This window comes from Perissodus microlepis, chromosome 12 (assembly GCF_051167445.1).
Source record: "Perissodus microlepis isolate ML-2025 ecotype Zambia chromosome 12, ASM5116744v1, whole genome shotgun sequence".
Classification (NCBI taxonomy): domain Eukaryota; kingdom Metazoa; phylum Chordata; class Actinopteri; order Cichliformes; family Cichlidae; genus Perissodus; species Perissodus microlepis.
Genome location: NC_140472.1, coordinates 33,691,881 through 33,703,687, shown reverse-complemented (window position 1 = coordinate 33,703,687; position 11,807 = coordinate 33,691,881). Strand labels below are relative to the sequence as shown.

Genomic DNA, 11,807 nt, shown 5'->3' with positions numbered 1-11,807 from the left:
TAAAGTGAAACAAAAACTGCCAAAACAAACAGACCCATCCCACCTGTCTGTTAAAACCCGATGTTTGTGTTAATAAAGAATAAGCCACACCTATCTGTGGACTAGCATGACCCACCATTACATTATAATCCTGCTGCATAATCCCCAATAAGTGAACTTAATTAAGAACATTTATAGGTCTTATTGCTCATTTTTATCCAACACAACTTCCTTGTGACCTTTATTCTTTGTCATCAGTATAAAAGCATACGCTCTGGGATAACTGAGCCACAGGCTATGACGATATATTCTTACAGATGAACGGATAGTTTCACACACTATGGACAAGTAGTAGTGTCTATTGTACTTCATATAAGCATGTGTGTGTATATTCTTCAGTTTTGGAAATTTTTAAAAGTTGCATTTAAAGGAAACACTGTATATTTCACTATTACGTCCTAAATACCAAATCTAACATATAACCATGTAAACATTTCCGACTACCTGGCAGGATTCGTAACGTGTTGCAGACCACCCAGATCCTCACGTTCACCTTCTCATTACTAAATTTCCATCTCTTGGGCCAAAGCAGACCTTCGTGGATGTGAAGATGCACAAACTGTCACACTAATAAAGCACCTGGTTGGTTGTGGTTTTTGTCACATGATGTAAAAAAATATGAAAATAAAGCCTGTCTAGTTTTCTCTCGTGCTCCTTAACAGGACGGCCTCTAATCTCGTTTACTTTCCTCTTTGTCACAGAGGAGGCCTTCATAAAACACACAAACAACTTATTCAAAGGTTGTTTTCTTGGTGATTTATTAAATTTTTATTGCAGTTTACAGCATGAGGAACAAATGCGCCCCAAATACATGGAAGTTTCAGTTAAATAAAAACCAACTGAGCATTACTTCCTGCATTTCATTTGTGCCTTGTGGTCTTCCCCACAGTGACTTCAAGCCTGATCTCTATGCAGTCATTTAAGCGAGAGAAAAGCCAGATTAGTGCATATACATAAATCTGCGCTAATCCTGGATTACGTAATACAAGTGGATGTTGATGAGATTTGGGATGATTTGCTGTTATTGTACCAGGGCTTATTACTCTGTTCTGACATGTGGAGAAAGTCATCCAGTACAGATTTCTCAGACTAAACTATCAATCAGTGCATCATCTTTGCATGACTCATGGTTCTGTATGTTCATCGGCCTGACTGCAGGGAGAAATGTAATCAGCCTGCTGTTGTTTAAAGCTTATAGGAACATTAAGGAAGCTTCTGAACAAATAAACATCAGTCAAAAATCAGTTTTGTTAGACGATAACATATTTTCTGCAGATATAAGGGAAGAAAATGAGTCATTTAAAGGTTCGCTTGTACCATGCTCCCAATTCTGCCTCCAGTCGGGCTTTCATTGATGCAAAAAAATTTGTATTTAATTGATGTCTAGTTGGACCAAAGAGTAATAACTAAAAATGCAATATTAGAATACACTTACAATGGCCCCTCTATCTCATAAGAGAGAACACGGTGGCATTGCCAAGATTAGAGTTTGCCAGAGAACACAGCATCAAAGGATTTAATACAGTTGTCACTTAACGATTGTGGTTTGCATGTTTATTTCATTTAATACGGATCCATTTTTCCCCTTTTTTTTCAAAGAAATCTAATATAGCAGCCTTCCACATAATAATGCAAACCAAAATGTTTAATTTTGCTACAAAAGGCAGCTTCCTTTTATGTGTCGCCCACTTAGAAACAGTTGTCATCTTGAGTTGTGTGGACAAATAAGTGAGCGCCAAGCCTGGTTTGAGGAGCTAAACGGGACTTTTTGTATGACTGAAGACAAAAAAAAAGCAGCTGGAATTTAATCAGGACAGTACAGGTAGCCCAAGTTTAGTAATTTCTTTATTACTGTAATTGTTGTCACATAGAGTTTGAAACTAGGGATTGCAGTTTGAGTTGGTGGGTTTGACAGTAGGTCAGCCTGTTGGTGTAGATGGACTCAATTATCATGCTGGGTTCACTGTGTTGAGACTACAGGTGTGATAACAGCACAAAAACAACGCAAAATAAGGATCGGATCCAAAATATCTGCTTTTATTCTTTAATAGTGGATTAGAAAAGATTATGTCAAGCATACCAGAGTTCCCAGTTTGACCCAGTGGCCAAATTATCATCCAGAAAATTTCAAGCAGTCTGACGTCAGCATTCGATGGAGTGTTATGAACATTTTTTAGCAATAATCAGTGTGTGGCCCCCACACACTGAATCTTTCTGATTATTTAACCTCCTGAATTTTTCTCACTTTCTGCTATAAATGTTAATGACTTTGTTCCTCCTCTATGACGAAATGTTACCATGCTAACAGCTAAACTATGAGAGTAAACACTGTGAACGCTGCTGTGTGGCACTTTTTCAAAGTCTCCATTCTCTATTTAGTACTTGAACAAAATTTGGTGATTGTTGGAGCTGAATAGATAAAATTATTTACACCGGTTCTAAATAAAACGTTTCTTGTTTTTTAAGTTTTCTGTTTGGCCACTTATTTATTGTATTAATCTTTTCTTTTCTTTCTTTCTTTCTTTTTTTTTTTTTTTTTTTTTTTTTTTTTTTACTGTATTTTACTTGTGTTTTTTAAAGGTCTAACTAAGAATGGGCTTTGCTGATTAAAGCTATAAATTCATGTTCACCAGAGCCAAGTAAGTCAAAGTAAGTCAGTTCCCTTTAGTGGTTTTCACACTTTTCACACTTTTCTCTATATAAAAACTCTATAAAAACAAAAAATAATTTTTAAAAAGAAGTTTTTGCAAATACAATATCAATAGTATATATGTTCTGCATTATAACACTACATTCTTTCATTATTTTGAAAGGGAAGCAGCTTTTGCTAATAAAATGTTAGCATTGTGATTGTCCTGCTGCTGCTCGCTTCATACCTGAAATTGAATGCTGTAAATTTGCTTGTAGTATTTTTTTTTCTTTACTAAAATCAAAACCCTTGAAAACCCACGATAAACACTAAACACCATCTATCTAGGAAAAACAACTGTTAGTTAGCAGATGTTTAGATGTGTATGTTTAGGCACCAGATGTGTAACTGGATGGACAGACTGGGACTTCTTTGGTGTCTTTACCGTGTTTATTGTCTTCTTTAGATGTTGCCATTCTAACATGGTAACCATTACAATTTCTAAACATGAGTATGCTAGAGCTGTCATCATTAGTGTGCTAAAGTTACAGCTGCAGCTCAAAGCGGAAGCAAATTTAATAAAAAAAAATTGCTTGCATTACTCATTTCATAAAATCAGTGAGCTCATGGATTCAATAAAAACAACCTAAAACAAACCCTTAAACACCCTCAAAACGCGAGTCACTTTCAGAATTACACCATAATCATAGCCCTGCATATAAAATTAATCTAATGTTGTTTTTAATTGTTTAGTTTTTTATTGATGCGTGAACTTCTTGGTTGAAATCTTTACTCATCTCTACTTAAATATGCTCCCGTTTCTAGAACCACAGTCTATATTATCCGGGGTTTCCTTTGAAAGGGAATGGCTTCATCGGAAATTTCTGTAAATACAGCAAAGCTAAAATGAGAAAGGGAAAGAGAAATGAAATTGAAAACAAGAGATGAGACCAGGCAGGGAGGCAGGCGGGGAGGGGGCGCTTCTCTTCTCTGATTGGCTGCCGCCTCTCCCTCGCTGTGAGGTCTTGAGGCTGCTCGCGGCTCCGGAGCTCAGACCCGAGTGAATGCTGCAGAGGAGAGACAGAGTCAGCACTGCTTCATTTAGACGACTTGTTCTTGGAGCTGACTTGATCCCGTTGGCGCTGTGAAAGCGGGAATACACATTTTTTGTTCTCTTTCGCGTTTGCACCTGAATAATGGTGCACTGAGTGTCCGGAGCCAGGAGGAAACTGCTGGGATTGACCGCCTGCTCTGCGCGCATGTGAAAGGAGAAAGTATCGGCTGATCAGAGGTTGTTTTCGCTTATTTTCTGAGGAGAGATACCAAAGAGTTTGTCCCTGGATTACGGCTTGTTGAGGTGAGTTGTGCGTGTTTACAGCCGGACAGTTTTTTGGTTGTTGAATGTTATTCTGCAGACCCGACGTGTCCAAAATGCGCGCAGGTGGTGAAAGAGCGCACTTTATTTCCAGCCAAACGTGAATCTGAATGAGTTGATGCTTTGCGACTCTTTTCCTAAATGATCTGTGAATATCAACATTGCACTTTGGTTTTGTTGTGTTCATTTAGCACCTTTTCCCCAATATTAGTGCGCCTATATTGACTTTATCCTGCTATTACAAAAAACAACCGTGGGCAGTAATACCCAAATTGACAGGCTTTACTAAGGAGCTATTCCTGGATTTTTAATTTTGCCTAATTGACCCAAAGACCTGCCCCAAAAATTGGATTTCTGAAATCGGTGTCAATGGCGGGCTATTTTTAACCCCAACTACCTTCTGGCTAAGAGGATTCTTCCCTCCCTGCCTCTCCTTTGCGAGACGGTGAGGGATCAGTGAAGTTAATCCCGCATCTCTCCTGGGTCACCCTGGCCTGCTGCGCTTGGTTTTTCGTGCCACTGCTTTGTATTAGGAGCATGAGTTGGAGTTTCCTTAATGTGCTGACAAGGTAAATCCGTTTATTGGTTATTTGGCAGGACGCTGGTCGTCTAAAAATGTGAGGGTGCCTCCTGGAAGCCCTTGAATGAGTTATTGTTACTGCGGATTACATGTTTGCTACTGTACTCTGGAATCCCTGGGGTTGTGGTGGGATTTGCTTGATGTGAAGCAAATGCAGAAAAACAGATGCACTGGGGCGAAATGGGAAGTTTCCGCTCGTGAAATAAGGGTGCCGAGGCGGCAGGAGGGCTGTATTTCACACAAGTGGCCATTAAAAGGTAAATGTAATCACATGTACCTCAGTAGATCTTTGTGAATTATAAGCTGTGTTCATAGCTTCACCTTAGCTGTGTTTACAGACTGCTTCCTAAACCTGGGTCGCCTCTAGTTTTATAAGTTCAAAGATCAATAAGTAAGGAGCTAAAATTCAACAAAATATATGATGGAATATTTCATCTTATCACAGTCTTCTTTGCTACAGTTACAGCTGCCTGGTTGTCATGGGTGTAATGGCTGAACAGGTTCAATATGGTTGAACTGTGACAGAAAACATGAAACTACTGTTTGAACAATGTTTAAATGTGAAGCAGGTCCTGATCCTGATGATCGGACCAACCAATCTGGCATCTTCTGAATTTCAAAAGATGATCTCAGTACTTGCAGACCAGACCAGTACACAGAAATCACTGTTCACTCTTTCATCAAGAACAGACAGCCCTGCCGTGGAGCTGCTGCTGACGTTTTAAGACTTTAATATCAGATCCTAAAGATTTGGAGTAAAATTCAGATGTAGCAGCTGTAGGGGCACCGTTTCTGCTGTCAGGGGGTTCCCTCCGTGTAGGAAGTGTTGGTGTCTGCAGCGGTGGAAGGATTCACGGCACTGCTGAGGACCGATAAGGCCAGGTGACAGAGTCCTATATGGAACCTGTGATTTTTACCACTCAGAGCAACAGCTGCAAACATCTCCCTCTCAGCTTATATCCCAGCACTCAACACTGGTGTGAAAATACTCAAGAGAGGTGACATAGCTGTTAGTGGCTGCACGTTATATGTTGATGTACTGCTGCTGGGTAGATGGAGGAGTGTGGCTCACCCTCTGATAGGACGTGTTTGCAGTTATAATAGTTCATACAATTTTAGCTCAGCCAGCAGGAATATCAGGGTCAAGGAGCTTTTTTAATGGCTGCTATTACATGTTAATCACAGCAGTTATGGCTAAGTTTTTGCTAACCTCCGAGAGCAAAAATGGCATGGCAAGTCACATTGACAAGTTAAGACCAATACCATGAAATTACCCAGAGTTCTTGCCGTTGGAGTCTCTCTAACCTCGTCTCCTTATTTCTGAGATAATGTTTCCACATCACAGCCGTATCTGGTTTGTTTTGGTCCTACCTTTTCATTCCAGTGGTCTGGAACACTTACATTTTTGCTTCAAATTCCTGAACTTACTTTAATTTGAAGTACTGTTGACCACACTCTGGCTTCAAACAACACAACCAATGAGCCGGCCTTATTTAGATAACTTCCACTATTCCACTCCACTCTCCCGTGCCCAGCCACTCTGCAGCTATCTCTCACCCTCATTTCCTCGAGCCATGGATGAGTGAGATTCCTCATGCCTTTCAGTGTTTACACAGTGGGGGGAGGTGGGGGCTGTTGATTTACTGCCTTAAAGTGTCTTGGTGCCTGCATTGCGTTCCCTTTACTGCCATACTGTTGTACTTTGTGCCTGTTTTTCTTAAAAAGGGGGGAAAAATCCTTTTGTCTCTTCAGTATTTCATTTATGTGGGTGCCACTTTTCTGCCTCATTGCTGTTGCACATTTAAGGGTAACGACAGATCTCACTGCTTTATTGCATGACCTGTGTACTTCTAAATAGTCGTATGGACTGTCTGACTCCTGAGAAATTTCTCAGGTAGAGCACACTGGGGTGCCTAAACGGGGAACACGTCTGTTTCCTTGAGTTCAGCTTAAGAACTATGGGAGTGAAGTGCGGAGGCTTTTTTTCTGTACGATCTCTGCACTGCTGATGGACTCTCATCACAAGCAGTCATTAAAAGCATGGGTAGGGTGGGAAGAGCCCCCGTCGCTTCTTTGATAGCCTGTGTTTTGAGAGAGCAGACTGCATCATTCTCCCTCTGGGGAGCAGCCCCACCCGTGCGTTTTGGTGACAAAATTACCTGCAAGCCGCGTCATCGTTGGGTCTGCAGCCTGAAGGTAATCTCACATGAATGCTGGAGTTTTGCTTCTTATATGACATTTGCCTGGGGAGGTTTTTTAAATGCTGACCCTCTGTGCTTCCAAATGTCCCCATGTGGCAAAAGGAAAAGAGAAAAATAACATTTTATTAACCTTTCAGTGAGTCATGGCCTCCTACACATTAACAATATATTATAAAAGTCCTTAAGTTTCATTTTTGGTCACTTCTTTCAGTTTGGAGAAATGTTGCAGGAGCAGCAGGTTATCACAAGGCAGTGCTGAGTCTGCGCTATAACCAGCCTGTCGTCTTAGACACTCTGTCAAGTGATCATCTTTACTCTGATGTGTTTAAAAAGACAAAGATTGGCACAGCTCAAAGTCTGTGGGTGTGCTCTTTCTCTCTCTTCAACCATCTTTTAACTGTTAAATGATTAGAAAAAACCAAGAGTGTGAATTTCCTTCAGTTTTTAAATCCACTTTAAGCCCAAACCAGACTTCTTTTACACATCGAGGCAGATGGCTTTGCACACAAACAACCAGTCAGGCTCTAATTAAAACCACCCATCCAACCTAAACAACCCGCAGCCCCTCTCACGGAGGCGAATTGTGGCATTTTGCTTGTTTATCTTCAGCTGCCGCCCCGGCCGGTGGCCAGGATAAACCAACAGCAACGTGCTAAGAGTTTGTTTTTGTCAGAGCCTGAGGACTCAACATGTGGTCCCCCTCAGCCTGCTACCACCACTCCTGCTACTACTACTACTACGACTGCAGGTGACACCTGGAAGACATGTAAATCTCTCTGCCTCAGCTGTCAGAGCTTGCAAACATCATATGCTTTTTTTAGGATTCTGGTGAAGGCGACAGCTGGTGTGTGTGTGGGCGGGGTTATTATATTGCAGTTGATTGAAAGTGGCTCTAATCTGAGTAAAAAGGTAGTTGTAATGCTGCTAAAACGTCTTTTAAGAAGTGTTGAAAAAGAACAAGCAAGATCTCCAGACTGGAAAAATCGGAAGAATGTTCCAAAATAAGATTTCAAACACTCTGACCTGTATTTGCTGCTAGGCACAAATCCTGCTCTGATATGAGACCGAGAGATTAAGGAAAAGGACTCGGTACAGCATCTGATCTCACCGTGTCCTCGATCCATGTTTTTTTTTTCTTTCTTTGTATAAGAGACCACCTTTATCTTCAAAGAACCCCACCTGTCCCTGGCAGCATGAGATTAATCCAAATTGTGCTCAGAGACATCAGAGAGGACGAGTGATGTTAAAGTCCTGAAGCTCAGAACAACTTGTTGCAGTGTTATAGCTCACTATTAAACCCAGTTGTTGCACTGTCTTCTGAAAACAGGGCCTCTGTAAATTAATTCAAATCAAATCCCAAAACTCTGGTCATCAGATACTGGCGGAGATATCGCCTCAATTTTCCCTGCACATTTGAATCTGTAAAGTTAATCTGCAAGGAAAAGTGGATTGGTGTGGCTGATGATTAATTCTTCACATTAGTCACTTAGAAAATAAATACACTTTCATATGGTCCATGATGCTCCCTTGCAGTTGATGATTTATCTTTCTTCTGTGCAGCAGACGTCTCTAACCTCAGTGGTTAGGAGAGCACACTTGAGATCAGGGTGTTGGCTGTTCAGATCCCAGCTGGGAAAAGTGAAAGACTCATGTTCTCAGCACTAGATCACCTGCTGCTGATGATGTGCCCTTCAGCTTAACCCCAGTGGAGCGTTCATGGCTGCTTTGCGGACACTCGGCATCTGCGACATCTCTGAGAAACTGCAACTGTGCCCGTGCTGTATTGCTGCTAGAGAAAGAGCGCTTTGGCTCAGTAGAAAACCTCAGTGGACTATTTGAAGATCCCAGAACTGAGTGAGGATAGCCCTTTTTCTCCCTCCATCACACTCGTGATGTCCCTCTCTTGTGGGGAAGCCACATGGTGCAGCAGATGCTCGGGCCGCTGTGCCCCGACTCCACACACGCACCATTCTCATGGAAATGGCCATGGTTGTCTGGCTGAATAATGGCTGTGGTGGGTGTGTGCACACGTGCATTATGGAGGGTGTGTGTGAAAGAGGCAGACTCGGCTGGGTGGGAGCTTCGTGTGTGCTCATGAATAAATCGAATGTTTTGGTATCTGTGTGAGAGCAAACAGGACTGTCTTGTGATTTTTTTTCCCCCCCTTTCTTTAATTCACCACTTGGTTTGATCAGCTGATGTTTTCCCTTTTTGTCAGACAGTCTGTAAATCAGGTTGCCACCACAGGCCAACAAAACCTTAAACTCACTCGAGCTGTTTGTGCCAGTGTGTGGGGCAGGTGCAATTTATACTTCCTGGCATCTCCTTCCCTGCCAGCGCTGCACTGCGTCAGCCTTGAAGGCTTCCTGGCTCGGCAGGCAGCCACGGGGCAGCATATTGTCAAGGCGGCAGGGGTGTGAAGGTATATGGAGGCGGGGTTGTTGGACCTTGCACTAACCCCCCCTCCAACCCCCACCTCGCCACCCACACACACAAGTGTGAAAAGACTCATTGTGTTTCCTCAGCCGTAAGTCTGCCTGGCATGGGACGGAGCCAGGTTCAGAGGTCAGGAGGCTGGTAAACTGCAGAGGAACGTGTACGTGAGGGTTTTGTTCTCTTTGTGGAAGTTGACTTGAATTTTAAATGCGAGACTGAGGAGTTTTTAAAATCATCCTCAGTTCTTTAACCCTCTCAGGCTCAAATTAAGTTTTTGTTGCTAATGCACAAAAGAATACCTGCAGTGGTACTTCTGAGTAAAAAACCTCATAAAATATGTATGTGGGGTGATCAGGTTGTTAGTTTTTAACTGTTGCAAATCTGCAACGCCTGCCTTGAGAGGGTTAAAAGGGTATTTGACTGCTAGATCAACAAACCGAGACTTGTTGCTGTAGCAGTCGCAGGTAAGCTGCAGAATTTCTCACCTCTCCCTCTGACATGTCTGTGCTGCTGCTGACCTGCATGCACTTGGAGAGTTTTCCATGGAGGAAGTCATGAGGTGTATAACTGAACTGTTATTATGTAAGTGAGCTGCAAATTACTACTGGCAGCAGTGCTTAATGCACTCCTTTTTCATGCAAGAAAAAGCACCAAAGTTTTGGAATGTAAAATGTCAAAACATTGATATGAATCCAGTTTGGGACAGTTTTGTTTCTCCTTCAGCTGTAAAAAGGCAGATTTAACACCTAACCTCTCACTGCCTTTGCTCCAGAGAACACGTGTGCCCCTCTGTATCGTGTTCTGCCCTGCATAATGATCTATTCTGCCCTCTTCAACACACACACGGTCTCCTTCTTGCTTTTAGTCACGCACATTCACATGGCAGGGTCGGAAGTTAACAGACAATGTGATCATACAATGTGCTTTCAGGATTAAAAAAAAGAGTCTCTGGATTCTCCAGTGTGAGGACTCTCACAAGCTCTTACATGTTTTTAAGTGTGTTTTCCGTTTCATTTCTCTTCCAGCATAGATGCAGAGCTTCCTTTAATACCACCCGCTTAGGAGTTGAGTCAGAAGACCTTTTGAATTACTAATATTTTGTAATTATCTCATGAAAGCTTAAACCCTCGTTTGTTTTCAGTCGTTAACGCCGGCATTAGATGTTGCTGCTTACTGGACTGGAGGTGATGCACATTATCTGCATAGTAATGTTGTGGTCATATAGAACAAAGGCCTAATCCTGTGAGGGTTAAGAGTTCAGCTTCCTGTAAAGCTTAGCGGGGTCAAAACGGAACAAACTGTCTGCCAGCTGTGTGTTCCTGTTATCTTGTGATCCAAATGACTCATAAGACTCCATCATCCTCGTGTCCTGTCCAACCCTAATTTTGTTTTTCAGCTCTTTTTTTTCTTCTTTTCTCTCAGTCGTCCATTTGTACATCCAAATAAACTCAAACCACAAACCAGAAACCTTAAAAAGTCCAGAGGAGGAAAAGGGTGTTGACTGTGTCCAAACCATTTCCCAAACAAACCTTTTGCTGTCTGCGTTTGCGTCTGGGAGCTATTTTGGATCCGTCTGGACCTGCATCAGCATTCGCGGTTAAATATCTAAAAAGCACCGTCTCACTCTTCCTGTGTTTGTCCTCTTTGTTTGCACAGGACACGATGCCTCAGACACCGCCATTCACAGGGCAGCTGAACACTGGCAGCTATAACAAGAACCTGTACCAGACCAAGGAGGAAGGCTACCCCGGCCTTTATTATAATGATAACAACCTGGTGTCCGGGTCTCTGGAGGCCCTCATTCACCACTTGGTCCCAACTGTGGACTATTATCCAGATGTGAGTGTTGCATTGTGATGCTTTCAAATGCTAAATATATATTTTTAATTCAAGCTTTAAGAATCAAATCATAATTTGTGTTATTTACTAAATGTGTCTTTTATCTCAACAGAGGACATACATCTTCACCTTCCTGCTCAGTTCTCGCCTCTTCATCCATCCTTATGAACTGATGTCCAAAGTGTGTCACCTGTGCACGGAGCAGCAGCGGCTTGGCGATCCCCAAGCTGATAAGGTATGCTGGGGGGGACTTCTATTTAAAAAAAAAAACACCATCACTGCGATGTTCAGTTTCAAACAATGGCATTAAAAGTCAGTGAAATATTGAGTTCTAACAGGACTCAAGAATCGTATTAAACTAGGATATTCTTTCACCCTTCCTAAGTACATATTTCACCTGCATTTTCAGATGAGAGTCAGGAAGATTGCTCCCAAAATCCTCCAGCTGCTGACAGAGTGGACAGAAACCTTCCCATATGACTTTAGGGATGAGAGGATGATGCGGAGCCTGAAAGAGCTGACCCACCGGCTTGCCAGCGGAGACGAGGTCAGTCTTTCTTCATTTCCACTCACCACGACACGCAGCAAAAGGGGTTTTCTAGATTAGTCAAGTAGCAAATGACCTGCTGATTAGATAATATGTTTAGTTTTAGGTGTTATCACCAATAGTGCAGTGCTGTTTAGTTGACTGCACGTGCAGTAAAGCTA

At 42.2% G+C, this 11,807-nt stretch overlaps 1 protein-coding gene across 2 annotated transcripts in view; it reads left to right on the top strand.

Annotated features, from left to right (window-relative positions):
* Positions 1-11,807, top strand: part of rasgef1ba (RasGEF domain family, member 1Ba) — a 118,125-nt gene that overhangs the window by 87,011 nt on the left and 19,307 nt on the right. The window contains exons 1-4 of one of the 2 annotated variants that reach the window (XM_084946896.1): positions 3,703-4,025; positions 10,917-11,099; positions 11,212-11,334; positions 11,509-11,646. In XM_084946896.1, the coding sequence (XP_084803022.1) occupies positions 10,923-11,099; positions 11,212-11,334; positions 11,509-11,646 (438 nt within the window). In that variant the 5' untranslated portion in view covers positions 3,703-4,025; positions 10,917-10,922. Of the gene's footprint in view, positions 1-3,702; positions 4,026-10,916; positions 11,100-11,211; positions 11,335-11,508; positions 11,647-11,807 lie in introns of those variants that run through there. The other variant, XM_084946895.1, reaches the window with a different exon arrangement.